Here is a 23,673-nt window from a genome sequence, read left to right on the forward strand (position 1 = left end):
AATATTATGACTAATGAATTTAACCGTCACTAGAAAGTCTATCAGAGCTACGGTTGAAACTTTGAAATGCAAATTCTGTCGTACCCTGTTTCAAGAAACGCACATTTGTCTATTATGTTAAACTATTATTGTTGTAAAACTCGCACGGATGCCACAGATGTTGTCATGTATGAGACATGTTGTTCATTGTACCTACCTACTGCTGAGTATGTTGCATTCGTTCTAACAATATATTTTGCTCCACACGCATAGTTTGTAAAAATAAAAAATAAAATTATATTTAATTTAAATCGTTACTTACTTGGCGTATCGGCCGCACTCGTGTACAAGCGCCACTGTACCGTCTGACATGAGTCTGGGATAGTTACACCTTCGGAACGAGCTGAAGTAAGCGTCAGCTTTGTCCATTAACCGACCCTGTAAATAAATAATACAATCATTTTCTACTGTCCCATAAAATAATATATCACGAGTCGTGATTAAAAAATGTGTTGTATAATCAATCAAAATGACGAAATATAAAGTGTGAAGAATATAAATCAAGTATCAATAAAATTGTGCTACGAGTACATATTTTATGAGAATATATTATGTTAAAGTATTATATTAAAAAAAAATCACAAACTAAATTAATTCATTGTTATATGTTTATATGTTCTTATAATATGTTTCAGTATGATCAATATAATTTTTATAATATTCAAATATTGATTAAATTCGTATTTAAAAAATTAGTTGTATTGAAGTGGTTTAAATTCAAATTCTATAATATGTACATTGTATAACAGTCAATTATTTGGTATCGCAATTATCGCTATGTGTTCTCTGAGTTTTGTTGATTTCACCGTTATTAGATAATATGGTAAGGGATATTAATAAATAAATTTTATTATTATAATATGCAAAATTAAAATATCAAAATAAAATTAAAAATGTATTTAATTTTTTACCTCACTACTACTTCAGCAATACGGTTTATTTGGTTATAAGACTTATTTTGTGCTGCTCCCAAAGTGAGTCTTATCAGCAATGTCCACTCTCATTATTTGTATTATATTATATTTATGTATAATGTACATATTAAATAGTTTAATAATAATATTAGAAACGCTGGTTAACTAAGCTATAGTGAATATAATCAAATGTACAATTTCGTTATTTTAAAATAATTTACTTTATGCATTAGGACAGTAAGGTTAAGTGTATAAACTATGCGAATAAAATCAGTGTAAATAAATACACGATAATATATATTTTATATTCATACATCCGGGTTTTAAAGAACAAAATTAACCCTGATATTATCTTGGCGTACACGTATTTTTAATTTCTTAATACCCATGGATTATGGGTACCTATACATGTATTTTTAATATCCGTAGAGAACCTTAAACCCTAAATTTTAAATGAGTTCGATTAAAATTCTAGATTATGTGTATATAATACAATATGAGCTATTGATAAAAAAAAAAAAATTAATACTTAGTAGATTTTAATAATTTATCTAAAAAACAAACTGAAAATAAATTACTTTTCTGTTGTATTAGTACCTATAAACCTATTACTTGATTCAGTTTATTTCTTTGAAGTAACTGATACATGATTTAATCATATTTGAAAAAACATACCTGAATATTAAAACAAAATAACAATGCTCAGTAGTTAACATATAATCATTTCATATAATATTGACTCTAAAAACAGTGAGACGTTAAAGACTCAATAAAAATGAGTATCTGATGTAAGTAACTCCTAAAACTAAATAAAAAGAAAAACTCATTCAGGATATATCGGTTAATCATTATCTCCTGAAAATAATACCTTCGATGAAAATATTGTCAAAAAAATACTAAAATATTTCAAATAATTTTAGCATTAATAGCTTTTGACTATAATAATATTGTATATTATCGATATTACAAAAATTTACAAATCAGTTTAAAAATGATTTATAATAAAATTTGGTTAGTTTAAGATTATAATATATACTTTTGTTTTGTATTATAATTTTTTTTTAAAAGCTCAACATATTTTCATCACCGATTTTGTAGATTATTACTAGGTTTCTTAGACTTAAATTTGTCTAGTTTAAATTGAAAAATTGTTTATTAAAACCTACGATTATTATATTATAGTCTCAGAGATAGGTGTTGAAAACATTTGTTTTTATTGTGTTTTATACATCGGTATACGACATTTTTGTTATTTGACTTTCTATATGTAAGTAAAAATTATAAAACTGTAATTTCCTAATATTTCACACCAAGACTAAAAATATTTATAATTATTATCACTGAGATAATAATCGACATAGGAATCTTATATGTAGGATAATAACAAATTTCTAAATGTATTTATAATTATGTTATGAATAATTCCAATTGTGTTTTGTTTTCACAAAAATTATATTTTTGAACAAAGATATTTTGTTTTTGTTTATTGACATATTTGTTAAAAATATTCATCAGTCATTGTCATAATTAAAATATATTTAAAAAACAAAATAATGTTTACACATAACAAATTTATTAAAACAAAAACAATAAGTAGACACAATTCCCTCAATGTGAAAACACTATTCAAAAACATTGTAAACGCTTTTGTTTTATAAATGTCTCATAAAAAATAACGTAAAGTGTAAGCACAATGAATTCTCTAAAGTAAAAAATAAAAATAATTATGATTTCATTATTGTTAACTTTAAAAAACGGTAAAATGGTTTTTATTTTTATCTTATAAGTTATATTCTGTCGTCCAAAAGCCAGGAAAAGTAATTTCTTTAACTTTTGTTGTTTTCCTTTTAAAAACATCTGGCAGTAAGCGGAGTAACCATAAATATATAAATATACATAGTTTTTCATAAAAAAAATTAACTGTTCTAAAGTTTATTGACACCCAAAGTTTAGTAAAAAAAAAAAAAAAAGAACACTCAAAAATTACTGTAACAAGGAGAAACAAAACACTATAAAATAAATACTTTAATTGTTCGTTTTTACATTTACAATATACATTATTTATTAAAATTAATATTTATCTTAATATCTTATGACATAATCTACAATTTTAAGTAAATCATAACTGGATGATTAATTGTTTGCTATAATCAGAAGTATATATTTTATTATTATTCGTTTATAACAGAGAATTTTATAGAAAAAGTATAATTTTACAACAGTTAAAATGAATTATTTTGTCATTAAAATTGTACTTTTTAGATTTTCCCATTTTGTTATATAAAATACTTTAAGAATTAAAAAAAAAAACATATTTTAACAATAGTTTTTAGTACTCATTAAGAATGTTTTGTAACTTATACTCATTATTTAGGTACTGAGTATCTATATAAAACGTGAATGTTTTCTAAATCATTTTAATCATTTATTGAAAACTAAGATAAATATTAAAACAATTAAAACATGTGGGTGACTACTTTGTATTATAATTTATAATTTAAAAGAATTTCCATTTTCCCATGTAGATATATATATTATTATATATAATTATATTGTTTTTCTGATAAACGATAATTTATGCGCATTACTTTCATATTTAAAAACAGATAGGCAAGCGAATCGAGACAAGAGTTCAAAAACCAGTATTCTGATATATTTTTTAGCTTTTTCTTTACATATAAAGTCCTTGAGAAAAAAATACGTACACTTAAACCATATGAAGTGTCCAATATATTGCATATTACAATAAACATAGAATTTTGCGGTCACCACAGTTTTTACGTTGGATAAAATTGTATTTTTCATCACTTCGAGATTCAGTCACGTACTCCTTGTTGAGAAAACAAACAAACGTTTTTGTTCTGTGTATAGCAATATAGCAGTAGTGAGGCCACTTATAAGCAGATATTATGTACCGTATAACCGTCGCCATCGGTGGGCGTCGGTAAAACACCAATGGCTTACCTACTTGTCTTGTTTATAACGGAGTGTAAATATTTTTCTGACATTATTATGAGTTTAAGCAGAACAAAAGGTAAAAAGCAAATAACAAGTAATAGGTTTCCAAATAGAAACCCAAAAACAATAGTGAAATGACAATAACTTAGGTCTTCAGTAATTAGAATTTCCTTCTACCTTATAATATTTAAGCAAATTATAATATTTGCTGATAGTTTAAAAGTTATTAAGCCATATTTTAGAATACAGTAATATTTTAATCCATAAATTGTTTAAACTATACAACTATTATAAATTATTAAGGCTACTTCCTACACGATTCGAAAATTAGATATATTGGTGTGTAGTGCTGAGAGTTGAAATTATAAGACAATATATCTGAATAATAAAAATATATCTTTTATTTTACCTAGATAAATATTGTTTAAGTTATTTAACATTTCTCGGATGATAAAACCCAAATCTAGATAATATCTTTTTGCGTTTTAAATCAAATATATCATATATTAAAAAAAATAAATTAATAAATACATTTAAATAATGAATAATTTTGATTTTTAATAAACCATTTAAAATGATGAAGGAATTTTAGATGACTTTTTATATATTTAAATGTTAATTTAAGTATAAAAATACGCAAATATTTAGAAATAAATGAACATTTTTCATTAAAAATCTAAACAATAATGCTTTCAACAAAGTTATTATTTAATTTGCAAAGCAATGTAGTTATTTTTTTTTTTTAGATAATAATTATTAAGTTTATTTTATTTATTCAGACAAAAGTTATCTTTTTCTTATATACTTATAATAATAATAAGTTTAGTATAATATAATATATTGTATGGTACAAACACAGAAATAATATTTTATAACCAGTGATAATTATTACTATGTATACTATTAATTATTTTAATCTGCATATTTGTGTGATTATAGTTAATCATTGTTGTAAAACAAATAACATAATTTAATAATAATATTTACGTGAATTTTAATAATTTTGGTTCAGTATTATTAATATTTTTGTTTAGTGTACGGTTATTCGATATTATAAGCTTTATTAAAAAATACTTATGCAAAGACAATGAAATATGGTATTTTATTTTGCGATTATTATTTAATATATATTTGCGTTCATCAAACGAAAGCTATAGATTAAAACACGTCATATTACTAAAGTTAATATTTTTTATTCTCAAGGGGTTTATTCTTATTACTATTTTTTATTTTTTTTTTACAAAATAGGTAAACAAAAAATATAAAATATTACGCAATTTTCATAAGTATCTTAAGATTTTCGCATGAACACATAATAGTTTTCGTTGTTCTAAACCAAAATTCATTTTTTACTTATGATCCACAACAACAAATGCATTAATCCACTAGAATAAAACTCCATAGTCCATATTGATAAAAAATTTGTTTGTATATGATAATGAATCGTCAAAAATGATTATGATAAACAAAAATATACAATCTACAAAATATTCATTTTTTTAATATTTAACCTCCCGAAAAAAATCATTATATCAACAAACATTTTGAAAATATAAAGACAGTTAGAATAACTAAGTAATTATACACCAACTGTATTCGTATTACTTATTTTTTTGGCAATAAAAGTTTTATTAAAGTATCTTAATCAAGAAAAAAAAAGCATTTATTATTTTTGTATTTATTGCAAATATGCGTTTGATAACAATTGTGAGTAAAAACAACTACCAAATTAAACAACCAATAAAATCTAAAATGTATCTAGTAAAAATTACTAATTTTGAAATAATTATAGTTGGTTATGTTCTTTTTAATTTGTTTTTTTTATTATTATTAAATATCAGTTTATACAACAAATTAAGTAATTATAATATGAAAAAATGTATAGCAATTGTTTGACTAAAGGCTGATAAAAAGTGGAATATTATGTATTTTTTTTTGTTTAAGCGGAGGAAAATATTTTAAATTTTGAAGAGTACATTGAAGTATTTTAAAAGTAACAATAGGTAGATGCGTTATTAGGATTAATTTGAGAGGAAATTTTAAATTTCACTGTTTTTCATATCGTTATTATGGAGTGTAGAGAGCAGGTTTGTTATATTAAGAGCCGATATTGTTTTCTACTATTTATTTACAGATATAAATTTACAAGTTAAGTAAAAAAAATTATTTATTCTATACACAATAATTGCTTAATTTACAAAAATGAGTTGAAAATTAAAATTGCAACCTTATAAAAATTATTATAAAGAGAATATCAATAATATCAAAAACATTTTTTTTTCTTTTTGTACATCATAATGAAATGTAAAAATATATTACTAAAATGATTAACATGATGTTTTTCTATATTGTATTATATTTATCCATTGAATTTATCGTACTTTATTAATTATTATAAACACTAAATGGTACTTTATTTTAATTTAATTTAATTTATTTACTTTATTTAAATAATATATATATATAAGAATTGGGTGTTTTTTTTTAAATAATATAGTAATCTAATTTAGTAAAAGTTCATAAAAAAAAATAGGGTTCAACTTAGTAAGTTCTTAATAGCATTAATTTTAGTAAAAATTAAGATTTAACAATTATGTTCAAAACAAGTTTTTAAATTGCTATTTAAATGTTAGAAAGTTACTACGCAAAAAAAAGCATCTTGATCATATTACAACATAATATACGTAAATATCAAAATTAAAGAAGTTACAGTTGAAGATTCGATATCATATATATATATTCTGTAATAATCTATATTATTATATTTATTTAAATTATTATGAATGATTAAATAGGTAAGTTGAATATATTTAAGTAAAAATCATATATGGATTAAAATTTATACTTATATGATAAAAAAATGTATTCATTAAACTGTCTTAGTTCTATTCAAAGTAATAATAATTAATTATTATTCTACATATCGCGAGTTTAAGTCACTGTTTTAATACTTAATAGGTTACATTTGATCAATGTCATAATACAAATATAAGTAACTTCTGATTAATTTTTTTTTAATATTTTAATTTTGAGTTTTTTGGTTTTACTTTTCGGTTTACAGAAAGTTATCATTAAAAAAAGCTATTAAAAATTTACAAGTTTCAAGTATTTAAGTTTGAAAATTCATTTGGCATCAATAGTAAGAACAAATTAAAAAATCGATTTATCTTAATAAGAATCAAAATGAACCTTACATTTTACTGATATTGTGTAAGGTTTTTCTATAAATATTGACTAGAAATAAAATCCAAAAAGTTGATTCTGATGTATTTATATAAATATAAACAATAAAAATAATAAACTGTAGAAACTTAAGTATATGGTTAAATAATAATAATAATTAATGTTTTTTTTTCCAATATAAAGTACTATAATTATTAGTAAACATTTAAAATAAAATTAATACATATATTAATTATTAATATAACTATGAGAAAATTATTTTACCTATCTTAAATAGAATTAATTAATTGTTTATAAAAAAATAATAATAAGAAGAAGAATGTAAAATGTCAGCCAATGGCTACGTTGCCGAGGCTTATTTCTATGTAGCTATAATAATATAATTATATTGATATATTATACGATTAAAATCGTAGACTTTTTAATTATATTGTAATTTATTACATAATTTAAACTTTCTTAATTTTAAATAAAAGTGTGGTTATATTCAAATAATTAAATACCTATCAAATTGTTTATTTCAATGCATTTAAATAACCATTTTTTTAAATAAATTGAGTATTTACAAAGTATTTTATCAGTTAAATTAGTTGTAAATTAAACAACAATTTTACTTTAAAACTAATTAATGTTGATAATATTATTAATGTCCAAGCATATAATCCCATTATTATTGTTTGTTTAACATATTCAACTAATTTTTTATGGTTATTTATAGGCGTATAAAAAATAATGTATTTATAGGAGTTACGGTTTTAATGCATTATAAAAGAATAAAAGATATGACCGATTAAATTTCTAAAACGGATCCATTATATTATTATTATATGTCTGGGTAAAATGACCATCCCTATATCCACGCAAAACAATTGCAATCCTGGGTCAGTAATAACCAATTTCTACTGTCTCCGGTGAAAATCACATTATCCATTAGTATTTGGGTGGGAGTTGTGACTGGGAAGATAACAATAAAGAAGGGATGCCGGTGGCCGTAAATAAAAGTCCGGGGCTATATCAGATGACAGGAAATCTCCAAGACCAAACCTCTTAAGTACTCGGTTATTGTTTTTCTTGTTTCGTTATGGGTCGCATTGAAGGAAATCTATTTCTCGTTTTGTTCTACCCCATATCCTATCCACCTTTGTAATAGCGTCGAGAAATATATTTGTTCGTTGTATATAATACGCGAATCATTGGCGTTGGCGACTATAATAATATTTGTAATTGCGTGATTATATAAAAATCATATTTGATATTATACTCCTTATTTTAATATGAATGACATGAAAAATATAATATTATTAATTTAATCAAAATATACATAAGCCACTATCGCCATAATAGATTATCTATAATAATGTAGAACGTTAGTATTTCTAACCTAAAAATATACATAATATATTTAATACACCTATGTAAATTGTACTCCATTTATTACTCTATTTTACTATATTTGTACTTGAACGAAAAAAAATATATATTTTGGGATAATTTATGTGCTTTGAATTATATCTAACGGATGTAAAGACTTTAGAATTTTACCCTTAATTATTATCAATGAACATTAATTAAATTTCATACTTGTCATTATGGAACATACAAAAGGACCCAGACCGGTCTATATTAATATGAAGTTACTGGTTTAATTGTATTCAAAGACCCAATTGTTCCCCAGGCTTTTGGAACTGCTGCAAATATTTTATTTGGAAATTTAAGTATTCTGCTCACCATCTGATATTAATTCTGTACCCGGAACGATGCACGGCATATACTCCAACACCCAAATATAAGCAGTAAACATATCACGCTATTTCTGATCAGTCAAATTCTAACTAAAATAATTATAATTTGTAATTATTTTATTAATTAATTTTCATTATTAATTTAGTTATAATTATGTTATAACTAATTTCAACTACAACAATTTATTATAAAGAACAAAGAAGTTTGAATCATGTCTAAGTGCTAGACTATGAACAGAAATAAAAAATAAACTAGTATTGACAAAATATATTTGTCTATTTTTTTGATACTTTGAATAGTCAGAATTAAAATATAGGTCTAAATAATTTTAAAAACTAAATTTAAAAACTTAGATAAAACTATAAAAAATACTACGAATAGTAAACATAGTTCATCCCGTTTCATAGTAATCGAATATAATTACTACGAATTTGATTTATAACTACAAATATTATGCTATTTACACGATGATAAAATACTTTTTTTTTGAAAAATAAAAAATGTACCTCATAACCAGAATATAATATTAGATAAAAAAATTACTTTTATTATTGTTTATAAAAATATACAACAATAGTTTTAGTGTACAAATAATTATAATCATAGAATTTTTTAGTTTTATGAAATAAAATGTATATGCATAATATTATTATATTGAATAATGTAAATTAGGATGTATATTTTTACTTTGAGGCTAGTTCGCTGTAAGACCCATTAGGTTTTGCCTTTATAGGTCAAAATTCTAGGAAGTTTAATAATTAAACGCATTTTACTTGTTATTATAGAAAACAAAGTCTTGCATCCGATTCTCAGTTTAGGTTAGGTCGATCATTAACTATTTATTCAAATTTAAAGATATTATTTTGTACCCACAGAAAAAAATTCTACTGAATTTGTCAGGTATTTCATAAGCATTTTATAATATAAATATAATACGGTATAATTGCTCATTATACGAACTCAAAAAAATATCTCCCTCCAACATACTAACTATTAATAAAATAATAGCTCTTAGAACTCCACTTTCAATTTTGCACTCTTAAACGTAATAGTTAAAAACGTAAGCGTTACTTGGGGCAGTATTCAATTTTCTATTATTTACAATGTGTTCGTCTCTGACCAACATACCAAATCAAATACATCAGTAGCTGATTATGTTGATGACAAGGCGTTAATATCAATTAATGCTAATCCTTACACAGCTTTTACTAATCTACAAAATCAACTTGGCAGTAAGGAAAGGCTGACTTACTAGATGATGGTTTAAAGTAAATCAAAATAAATAAACAACTGCTACTTTCAAATTTTCCCTATGTTCTTATGTTACTCTCTAAGAAAACCTAATCTCCAATTTAATAACAGTAAAATATCTTGATAGCATTTCTAAACCAGCGTTTAACTTGGTCTCAAAACATTAAATATAAGATACTTTCTTTAAATAACCATCTGTGCATACTTAAAACTATTTTGTGATAATAATAAACACACTTATCCCATTAAAATTAAACAACTTCTTATGGATACAAAACACTTTTGAAACCAATTAGGACTTATGGTTATGGACTTTGGTCGTCGGGGAACACAAAAAAAGCAAAATACAAATGAAATTCAATTTTTTTTTTATCATCGCTCTAAGAGTCCAAGACAAATTTAATCCAATTACCTACTTATGAAACTTAACATTACATACTTGCCTACAATTCATAAATTCTAGCATATTAAAATGCTACATGATTCTTTAAAATATTCCATAGTTGTTTATTATTTTATTTAAATCCACTAGTTCAAAATTTATTATCTTTATCAATTCCTGGTAATCCTTGTAGACGCCTAAAGCGTAGATTGTTTATTCATCACTTGTTTGTGTTTTATCCTATCATGTTTTTTATTCACTTATTATATATATATATATTGATTGTTTCAATTTGATAAAGATATTATGTTTCTAATATTATGTATAGGTATTATACAAAAATAAAAAAAATATTCAATTCTTATGATGTATAATATTTGAATTTGTTACAGTTTTTTTCTACAAAGTATTACAGTATTTAAATTAAAATATATGTACTAAAATTATAAAAAAAAATCTTATTAAAATATTAATATGGATACGTTAAATCAACAATAAATTATATGATATATGGAGGTTTATAAAATCGTATAAAAAAATATTAAAAAATATAAATTATTATATCAAATTATAATTATATTATGATTAAATATTATTCTGTACGTACTATATAATATGCTTATTATATTATGCAATATATAATATTTAATATAGTTATTTTTATTTATAAAAGTATTCCATTAATTATATTTTAAACTAATGAATAGTTAGGTACAAATCAAAACATTGTAGTAGTCTAATACAATTTATTAAACCTTTGAAAAGCCTTACACAATATACTAAAATACATGTTGACCTGCAGGTTGACAAAATTTAAAATTAGAATTTTAAGGAAAACTTGAAGTATATTGAAGTTAAAACGACTATATTTTATTTTAATATTATAAAAATATATTTCAAATGCTTTCATTATGAATATATATTTTTTAAAACTATATAATAAATTACAAATTTTAGATGGCATTCTTGATTGTCAACTCAAAAGTATATAATTTTCATAAAAACATACATAAACTACAACCTAACGATACTTAAAAACTAGGGTTTTTTTTTTAATAATTATATGAATAATTTAATACTCTATTTTTTATTTTTTTCAGTAGATATAGAGGAAAGTGTATTCTAAAATGATGCTCTTGTTATTGTTAAATTTCATCATTTTAGTTTAAAAAAAAAATTACTTTTTTAATTATATTTTTATATAATTCAAATATATAAATATTAAAAACAAAATTATATGCATGCTACATTAAACAATCATTTAATTATTTTAGTACAATTTAATGTAGGTATTTTTTCGTAATGTTTTAAGTTTTTAGAGAAATATCTTTAGTTTATAAATCAAAAATCAAAATTATTACGAATTACCTATAAAATGATATTCGAAATCAACCTCCTAACTACGAGAAACTTCTGACTATTGTCTTATAAAATTGAATAAAATTTATCTGCGAATTTAATACAACTTAAAATTTTACTAAAAATGTACATAAGGTAATCAACATAAATTAATACATATTATACGTCATAATACGTATTATGTCTCATTATGTGACTATAATAAGAACATTATATTGTATTATTGTTATACTACCTATATTATATTTATAAATATTTCGTCAATTATTCGTATGTTTCACAATCAGTGTATCATTCGGTTTGAAATATTCTTGTTAGAAATATAGAACGCCCAGGTTAATAAATTGATGGAGAGGGTATGAGCCATTTTCCTTTAGATTAATCATCGCTGTGTGCTAACGCGTCAAAACCATGCATAAGTCTCAACTACCTTGTATACCACCCAGTCACATACTTCTGTTGTAGAATTACAAGACACTTTTACTCTTCTCACCCTTTTAACCAAGAACTTGGTTTTTTGTGGTTACTAGCTCTACAAATTAAAAAGTGAAAACAAGAACAAATCAAATTAATATTAACAAAGGCACCCATTTGATCTTTATTATTGTGTTTTAAAAAAACGAATACACTAAGTTATTTTCGATTTCAAAGCTAAACTCCATTATTGTGTTTTATTTTTATAATAATGTTACTTAAAACAAATTACAGAAGGAAAAAAATAATTCCATTAAAAGTTATTTTATTTTCTTTAAAAATAACTATTTAGATTTATATTTATACAATTTTAGTAGACCATATACAAAATGTTTGTGAATTTAAATTAAGTGTTGTGTTTTAATTCCTTGGAGATTTATGTTCTTTACCAAATGATTATGTTGTGTATTCATTGTCTTGTTACTAATTTTGTACCTTTTTAAAAACTTAATAATTGCCATGTTCTACAGTCTTATCTTAAACTGTCCTTCTCGTAATTCTAACGGCCAATTTTAAATTTACACAAATATCTTTATAACAAGATTTTATGAATCACGTTTCGCAGGATTTTCAAAGAACTGAAATATTTTTGAACTCTATAATTTTCTCTCGATGTGCTTCTACGTCCAAAGTCTTTTATTTAAACACATATTTTCTTTGCATTAACGCATGTTTTGGCATGTGCTATAATTATCGCATTCGTTTTCATAAACATATTGGTTTAACGTGGCATTTTTTAATGAATCTTATTGATACCTACTCCTTCTTATGTTTAATAATTAAATAATTTTAGCTTAAAATGTCTTTAAAATAACTATATTATAATATTTTATTAATAGTCGTTAACTTCTTAATTTATATTAAGTAAGTACTTTTAATTTTTTAACAAGAAATAAAAATAATTTAAAAAATATGTAACGATTAAAAAATATAGAAATATACCTATTCATATTATATAAAAAAAAAAATACGAATATCAATAGTATTCATATTTTTTCAGTGCTGAGTTTTCAAAATTCAACTGTATTAGAATTACAATTTATGCTTACAATTAGTATTAAATTACCAATTGTGTTCGATAAACTTAGCAGGACAAACTATTTTCGGGTACTCTTTGGGGTAAATCTCGTGGGATTGAAATAAACTTGCTGTACACTAACTATTGATTTTCAAAAGTGAAGTTTAAATTTCACCATATTTCGGAAAATTTCTTCAACTACCTAAATATTATTCTCTGAACAGTTTTCAAACCAGATGACAAGATATGAAGACAAAAATAGTACATAATAAAAACATTGCACTTTTATCTTAAGATATTATTTAAAATTAAATGTCTTAATACGAAGTATACATACTTGCAGTGTTAAAATAGCTTTAGTTGGTGAATTTTAATGACATATTACAAATTCCAGTAAAATGTTCTTTGCATTTCATCTTAAAATGTTTTACATTCATATCGTATAGTATATAAAAAATATATATTTTTTATTTTAACTACAATAAACTATGCATATTTTTAATCAATTAAAAATAAATCTTTATAAAATATTTGTTTATACCAATACAGTTTATAATTACAGTTTATAGATAGGTATAGATAACGAAAATTCTTAGAATATATTACCACGAAAATTGATTAATACTTGAATAAATGCAATGAATATTATTAAACAGACAACTGCATTGCAGATGACATCAAATTTCTACCGACGTACGAGTTAGTACTACGACATCCGTATAAACCGGAAGTGTAACTACGAATCGTTCCACACTTATACTCCAACAAAAGATTTTCCAGAATTAAATAATATTGTACTGTGTATACATTCAAAAAAAAATATTGTGCAACTTGATTCATCGAAGAATTATTTTATTTAATAAAACATTATATACCGGAATGTTGTTTAAAGTAAATAAAATCAATAATTGTTATTCCTATTGTTAACAATAATGATAATAACACTTAATTATTATACAAGCAAAAAATAAAATAATTATTTTAAGGACTAAAAGCACTAACCAAATTCACTAACCATACATTCGTAATAAGAATTAATTTATACTATAAATAGCTTAAAAAACAATGATAATAACTCTAAGTTTATAAATCATAATATGGTTTTAATTTAAATTAATATATTTTATTTTTTTTATATATATATAGGTAATATGTACCTATATTAGATATACACTACATTATACATGTTTATGTATTATGTATAGGTGCATATTATAATTGAAAACACATACATTATATATCTTTACTCGAAGGTACTCCTTGTGTTCGACTCACGCACGGTAATTATTAACTAACATCATATTAAATACTATTTTAAAACTAAAATATGTGTCACTATTTCGTTTACAAATTACTTAAGCAACATGAGTTAAATGACAAAATTGTAGGTTCTAACATAAAATATATAAATACATAAAATAAAATAATTAAATATTATTTGAGTAATTAATTTTAATTTTTAGTACAGACGTAAGTTAGTTTAATTATTTCCGAAAATATTGCATTTATTATATTATTAGTGTTCAATTATTATAATATATGTATATAATATGTATACTATATTATATTACTGTCGTAAAGTTTTCAGTTATCTTACTGTAAATACCGTAAAACAGTATAACTAGGGTCATAGTATAAATAAATAATAACTTAAAATTAACCTACATATTTTAAAAACCTCGCTGCGTATTGTAAAATTCATAATATACATAAAATGTTGAAATCCCCTGAATAATGTTTTTGAATTATTACAAAATAATGAACATTGCATTCATCGTTCAAACACGTGATTTCGTCCATATCTAAACTATAATATTGTCTTTAAAAAATAATTGTGTTTGTATATTTTTAAGGTTTTTTAATTCGAGTATGAAATTCTTATGAGGAGCATTGTATTAAACTTTTATATTTTAGTTATAAAAATGTAAAATGTTATAGATAGTTTATAAATACTAGTGTAGTTAATTTTTGTGATTTTAACGAATTATGTAAAATGTCGCCTGTGTATTTTTAATCATTTAATACCAATATAAGATCTATAACTTATTATAATTTAAAGAATTGATAAAATATTTTAAAAATTATACTTTGTTTAGAAAATGATAATATAAATATTTGTTGAATATTTTAGATACCTATACGGTTATTCGGTTTTTAGTTAAAAATAAATAGGTATAAACAGACATTTTTTTATGAATTTATAACCATAAGATAATTAGTGAATTTTGAGATTTTGACAAAGTTTGTCATTATCCTAACTTAAAATACTTGTAATAAATATTCAATGTTTTTTAGTTGAGAAATAAGCAACTTATTTGTCTTATTAAGAACTTTGTATTCAATTTCCAAGCATCCTTACCTGTCAATATATGTTTTTATATTTATAAAAAAATTAACTAAAAAAAAATTATCGTATCTTTAATAGCTCAAAAAGAGTCAAAATATTTTGAAAATTATACCATAAAATACAGGAAACATAATTGAAGAATCACAAATTTAAAATAATATGTGGCATTTTTTATAAGCAATTATATTTTTACGAGAGTAAAATTTGTATTTTATTATGTATTTGGGGGTAATCAGGTGATGTGAGGTTTAAGTTTAAGTATTTTATTTTTATAGTATCATGTAAATTTTATAATCGATATTTATAATTTTGTGGCGTATTTAAATGAATAAAATAATTAAAAAAAATAAATAAACAGAATAATAAACTATTTTCTGTTTAAAATTATTTTGAAAATGTGATCATCTCTTTTAAATTACAACTTCCACCCGTGACGCCCACCTAAATTTGTATTTACTATTTACGTGCAGTGAATTTCTACTTTTTAAATTTGGTTTTTATCTTAACTACTCCGTATTACCATAAGTGGTTTTCTTTATAAAGGATATTGTGCTATGTCATTTTAGATGATTAATCGGACAATATTTAAGTTTATTTAAATGTAAAGAAAATTGTTTAGTATGTGTGCACATTATTTTAATCACGAGTATTGAGATTGATTTGATTAATTGGTTTTGGTTTATTTCAAATATATTTGAAAATCTAATAATTCGAAAATTAAATGTATATTTATATATTTTTATTTTTATTTTTTTGTAGCTCTTGTTTGTATGTTTGTAATTATTTAATAAAGTATTATTTTTAAATTTACAGCAAGTTAATCGTAGTTCAAATGTTTTGAATGCATTTTTTGTATTATATTTGTTTTGTCAATAAACTAAAATAAAAATATAAATGAAGTCAAACAACCATAAATAAGGCATATTAAAATGTAATTGTTAATGACTATAATTTCGTTTCTCTTTGCTTTCATTCACCGTTGTTGACTTTTCTTTTTAATTTTTTCTACATTCTCTCATCTAATGATATTTGTTGTGACCAATGTGAGAATAACGCTAATGAGATGGTTTTAGGGCAACATAGGTAGTTCGCTACACGAATGAGCGAATGAGCCTTGTAGCTATTGACCAAAGCACTCTATTTGGTGGTAAAATAATTATTTTCCGCACCGACATTTATGGAGAAGAGAAATTAAATGGAACTTGTGTTGTAGATGATTTATTCTAACCACTACCCTCTAGACCGCTATTACTAGGTACCATTACTAACGCACCAGATGACTTATTTTAAATGACAGGTCCATTAGTCAGAAATACTCACATTACCATGTTTTGATTTATCAAATTCTATTTTCAAAAGGAACTTTAATTAATGATTATTGTAAGATATATTTTACGTGTTTTATAAAATTAAATTTTTAATTATATTCATGAAAATTGTTTATTAACTGGAGAAAAATAATATTCTATGTAATAATATTGAACTCAACAATTTGTAACCGACAAAATACAACTACGTATATTTAGCTTAATATGAATATGATTTCTAGAAGCATCTAATGATTTGCAATATGTTATAACATAAACACACATTATTTATTTTAAATAAAATATATTAGTTTAGTGGTATAGAATTATAGTGTTTAAAATGAGTGTACAAATAGATAATTTAGTATTTAATTAAATTTCCGAAATAAGTCTCTATAATCAGTAATTCTTTGGCTATACAATAACTTATGAATAAAATAACAATCGTAAAACAGCCATATGCCGTTGTAAGACATTTTAAAGTATTGCAGTATAAGTTTTTTATGCGTTTGTCGGAAAACACATTTTGCGGTAATATAAAAGCTCAAATAGCTTCACAGAACATCTATATACATTGGAAAACTAACTAAAACTATGGGATACTTTAAAAAGTAATTTTTAAAATTGTTCACTGGTTTTGGGAAAACCATGAAGAGACGATTTGTTTTGATTGTACTTGACAAATTTTGAGAAATCGATCTATAAATATAAAATAGCTATATAAATACTATATCAACTTAAATTCCCAATGAAAAATATCACTAAACTTATTTTATACTGTTAATAAGTTACACACATTATGTACACATACACTTATAACTCAAACATGTATATTATGTATATGAATCAGATTTTTTCAAAAAATAAATTAAAAATGTATAGTATTGAATTACTTATTACTTTTGTATGTTGCTTAAGATATAAATTATCAATAAATATTTTAAAAGTATCGTATTATTTTTATTTGTATGTATTATAATGTTAAAGATTATGCACAAAATCGAATAATATAAAAAAAAAAACAAGTTGAAGTCAAAATATCAAAGTAATTTTTAATTTATATATATTTCTTATTTAGAAATTTATATAAGAATATTTTCTTGGATATTCTAAGATCACAAAGAAAGAATACAAGGATTTACCGGTATAATTTATAACAATAAACAAAGTACAATATAATACAAACTATATACCTATTGGTTATTATACAGTGTTTATAATATTTATATAGTTTTATATTATTTGTAAATAATTCGAATTTGTTTGCGTTTTATTGATGTGTAATGTGTAGAACAATAATAACGAGAGATAATAATTGTAAAAATATTCCATATACAATTTTTGGCTAGCGTAACCGTCTAAATAATAGTATATTGTTTCGGTTTTAAACACCGAAAACAGACTAAAAACCGTTTGCGCCAGAGCAGCTTTTTATTCAACGAACAAGTAATTGTATAATACAGGTTAACAGCACAAGGGAGTTTTGTTGACTATTGTACAGCGAAATTGTAACGCGAATGGTGTGTGATATAGGGTGAATAAGGGGTGGAAAAATGTGTACATAAAACAATGAGAAGAGGCTGCGATGGTGTTGAGTGTGTGGGTGGAAGAAAAAAATGCTTGCTTAGTGTGAGAAACACGTGTGAATAATGTGAAGGCCAAAGGGTCGCAAAGGAGAACACGACTGCAACAGTCACGGCTGCCAGACAATACTCCGATACAACAATAAGTTTCCGTTGATTTAACGATGGGGCCGCAACAAAGCTCTCAAACCCTTGTACCGGACAATTAAACGTACGACCCCGTTAATAATACCGTCGGTCCCGAAAACTAATGTTATTACAAAAATATACCGTGGGCGACTATATCGGCAAACAGAAAAAATAATTTATGCAATTAACATTTTTGGATATAATTTAAAATGAAAAATCACTCGAATCGGCTACTTCCAGAGTTTCGACCAGTCGTGTAATAGGACTTTACTTGCAAACTAGCCAAATCGAATTCCTTACAAGGGAACGAACATTTTCAAGTGCATTTTCCTATGGCTATTTTATATTTTATTTTTTACATTATTTCTAATACATTTTTTTTTTAAATTTTTTTTCGAACAAAAATATTACACTGCAGATATATATATATCTACACATTATAATTTCCATTGCGAAAAAAAATAAATCATACTGAATTCTTTGTACAAGTGTTAATATTATCGGTTGTTTTTAGAATATTTTAAAGTAATATATCTGGTTAAAAAAAAAAAATTTAAAAAAAAACTGGTTGTTTTTATTGTATTGGATTAACATTCAAAGTCAAAAATCTGCTGGCTAGATAATGATTTATAGTAGGGCGAACGATGAGCTTTTTGTCTCTTCCCCGTGCCTGTAAGACTAGGTTTGCCTGCAGATGTAGGCATAAAAACGATTCATGGTTGATGTTTGCCGAAAGTTTCATACAAAACTTATTATATGGTCTTCAAATTCTTGTTGATAATATTGTACACGTTCAAACGAATAGTTGCCGTTCGTTATGCACTGAATATAATATAATATAATATATAAGAACTGTGCAATATTTAATCTGACCGATGAAAAGTAAACGTCAAAAAACTTTCTTATCGAATAAGACAAACAAACTAAAACTGCTATGCACGCTTCGTATTGTTTATAATTCGAAGTGGTGTTTTCAACATAAAATAAGATCGTAATGTAAATATTCTCCGAAACTAGGTCAAAAGATTAGTAAATGATTTAAAAACATAACTCGAATTACAATTTATTATGGTTTTACAATAACATTAGATCTATCGCTCTTGATAATATAATATTTTAAATAAAGTTTACTAGGTAAAAGGTAGTATGTAGTTGATTATAAATTATCATTATTAAATTGTTACATTTGTTAATATTTTTTATATTTTTAAGCGTAAATGACATTATTTATTTATTTTTAAATTTAAATACTTGTAAATTATAATGATAAATATACACTATACAGTACTTTATATTAAATTAGTTTTTCAAACCACTGATTCCTAGAGGAATGATAAAATATTAACTAGAAGTATCAGCCTAAGTTTGAATAGTTATTCAGCTATTTGTTTTTGTTCCATACTTTACACTAGGTGTTACTTCGTTCGGTGAGTATAATATGTTTGACGGGGGGAAAATATGACTTTTATTGTCTTATATACTTCAGGTTCCTTAGACTGATTGTCTAATATGTGTCACTATTTATTCTAAATATATATTATGCATGCTTTTGGTAGTTGAATTTTATTATAGTATAAATAATGTAACTTTCGATATGTTTCGTTTTTCATTTCTAGTTTGAGAGGTTTTTAGATTTAAATTTCCTAGATTACCATAAAATTAAAAACTGATTTAGATAAATTAAACAGGTCAAGAGGCTCCTAAATAATTTTGAAACCAATGTTTTTATACCAGTTATAGGATTTAATTTTATCAGGACAATAACACTTGAGCGGTGTTAGTATTTAAAACTATAATGATTTAAATGTTTTATTAAATAATATATAGTTCTAACTTGTTTAATATTCAATATTAAGCGGTATATTTTTTTCGTTTGACGTGCTTAAATGTGTATTCATTTTATTTGGGTATTGAATGGCAATGTTATTATTATGTGACCTTAAATAATATATGATTTGCATAAGAAGCACATTAGTAAATTGTAAGATAGAATTAATTACATCGCAGTTAATTAGAACTTATAATAAAAGTCTTCATAGATTGTCAAAATTATTTTAAGCTCGCAGATGACTGAAATTTAATATATACAAATTCCTTTATTTTTAGTGCTGTTCATAAAAAAGTAATTGATATAAGTGGTAATGTTTAGTGTAATGACCTTATTTTAAATTACGAAATTATGTTATGAATTGGTGTTTTTTTGGATTAAATTATTTTTAAAGCCGAAGTGAAATATTTTTGTATTTGATTGTGGTATGAAGAATTATCGGAGATTTATAAAATAAAATAAATTTTTTTTTAAATTATGCACGGTGGAATGATTTTAAAAAATTAAGCGGTTTGAATTTTAATATTGATTTTAGAATTGTTATAGTGTAAAAACACTAAAAACTGATGAATGGATAGATTTTTGAAAATACGATATTTTGTGTCAATTTTCGAGGATATGGCTTAAAACTGCTTTAATGGTGCGTCGGCGTATTATTTAGGTGTTTTGGTGCATAATAAATATAAACATATCACTATGTATAGGTACAATGTATAATGCACAATAGTACAATACGTGTATTGAGTCAATAACGAATTAAAAAATAATACCAACAATAAAATATACGTGTACCTATTTAGATTTTAAACGTTGCTATGTTCAATGTTTTCGTGTAGGTATATCTTATATATTTTAAGATTCATTGACCATATATTGTATTATCATACACGAATAACAAATATTTATTTTTTAAATCATATATAATAAATGTAATTTAATGTGTATAATGTAATGACTAGGTATGTTTATGTCATAGAACGATTTTAAAGGATTATATAGCATTATAGTTGAAATAAGGTGCCTCTAAGGATTATCTTTATAGGATTTTAGCTGTTTATATGACTCCTATGGTATTTTTTTTTAAATCTGATAATCCTTTGAACTCATCTCATTGTTCGTTGGCGAACTTTTACCATCCTCTACTACTTTAGGTAACAGATACCCAACAGGAGCTAAACTCTGTAAGCTTGTTAATCTCGATTTTCAATGACAACCAATATAATAATAATCGATATTTTTTCTTTTGCTTTTGAAACTTTTTACATTAAATTATCAAAAAATTCAAAATTCTAGAACTCAACAGTATTTTTTTTTAAATTAGGAAATCTTTTACTACATATCAATTATCCTAATAATTAATTATTGTATTATGTAACTTTACGTATATTTGTATAATCTATTATTGAGATAGTAATTCAGAATTTAATTTAATTTTAAACTGTTTATTATTTTTACGCACTTAACATAAATTAAATTAAATGTTCATTTAAAATGTATTTATAATTTGTGATGGCCACTCTTTTTATTTTTTATATCTTTAGCGAAAAAAATATTGATAATGATGATTTATTTTGATAACACTTTTGATGCAATAAAAAAGCCCCAACAAAAGTTAACGCGTCCGTTATTTGAAAAATGAATACCACAGATGGTACTTTCAAGAATTTTCTTTTGAATATATCAGCGTTTTTCGAAAAATATATAAAACTGTAAGCAAAAGTGAATAAAATATAAGCAATAGTTATTTTTTAATCTATAAATATGTTTTTAATAATTTATCAATAAATTATAATATATAAATACATTTTTCCCGTTATACACTATTATTATTTGATTTAAACTTTATAAATAATAATTTTAAACTTATTTTAATGCTATTTTCAATCCATATTATATATTAAAAGTATTAAATTAAATTGAATATTTTTATCGTATATTTTGTTTTTGTTTCGTGTAAATACAGTTTTTAGTGTTTAATATTTTATAGTATCGTTCACTTAAAAAAAACAAAATAAATAAAAATAATTTCATAATCCTAATGAGTATCATAATATTTTTTTTAAAATCAATATTAGTTACAATTCACATGTTGTGAAATATGTATCATAAATGTGTAAGGAGTAAGTTGTGAATAAAAAATAAATGTTATTTTTAATATTTAATTTTTTCAAGGTAATTCATCTCATTTGTAAATTAAAAATCATGGGGACATTATTATATTATCATTTCCTTGGATAATTATTTGTTATTTTAAAAAGTTTTATCCACATTTATTACGAAAGAAAATCAAGTGCTAATATATTTTAATCAATTTATTATATTACATTGTATAGTATTTAGCTGCTTTCTTTAATTTTAAAATTACAAAATATTGCTATTAGGTTTTTCGAGAATAAAATATTTTTGAATTATAACTTATTATTTAGAATAAAGTTTAATTGTTTATCATATTCATTAATATATTAAGATTTTATAAATAGTTAAATTACAATTATATTCCTTGGACAAATTTATATTATTAGTGTTAAACACAAACTATTCAACACATTAAACAATTTATTGTTAACTTAATAATTTAATTATTTTGCTACTGTCTGTATTTTATTTAAATATAATTAGATAGATGACTTTCTCAGGTTAATATATTTTTTTAATTTCAAATACATTTGTTAGGTATCAAATACTTGGTTACTCATTAAAATTAAATCGTATAACAAATTATTACCAAGAAAAAAGTACTTAAATTTATTATTTGGGTGAATGTATGAAATACATAAACCAACATTACTATAAATTATAGAAAAATAAAAAAAAACAATTTCGTCTATTACCCTTTGTAAGTTATAAAATAGAACAGATATAATCATGCTTTTCGTTGAAAAGTGAAAATTAAAAAGATATAACATCTTCACTTTATTTGAAAAATTATTTGTTCTACATCGTAGAAGATAAAACAACTCATTTTTCACACATTATTCTTATCTAATAACTAAAAACAAAAGAAGATGGACCCACATATGACACATGCAGAAATAAACTTGCCATTAAACACATCATCACGACATTTTCTAAATATATATACTGCCGATGAATTCTTTGAAAACCCCCTACAAAGGAACAATAGCACACAAATAAGATAATGTCATTTGTTTTCCTGT

General features: G+C 23.3%; 1 protein-coding gene across 1 annotated transcript in view; it reads right to left on the bottom strand.

Annotated features, from left to right (window-relative positions):
• The window catches only part of LOC132931685 (LHFPL tetraspan subfamily member 1 protein-like), a 224,610-nt gene that overhangs the window by 88,107 nt on the left and 112,830 nt on the right, over positions 1-23,673 (bottom strand). Inside the window, exon 3 of the mRNA XM_060997615.1 lies at positions 302-417. Coding sequence (XP_060853598.1) covers positions 302-417 — 116 coding nt within the window. The remainder of the gene's footprint in view (positions 1-301; positions 418-23,673) is intronic.

Source organism: Rhopalosiphum padi, chromosome 1 (assembly GCF_020882245.1).
Source record: "Rhopalosiphum padi isolate XX-2018 chromosome 1, ASM2088224v1, whole genome shotgun sequence".
In the NCBI taxonomy this organism is placed as follows: domain Eukaryota; kingdom Metazoa; phylum Arthropoda; class Insecta; order Hemiptera; family Aphididae; genus Rhopalosiphum; species Rhopalosiphum padi.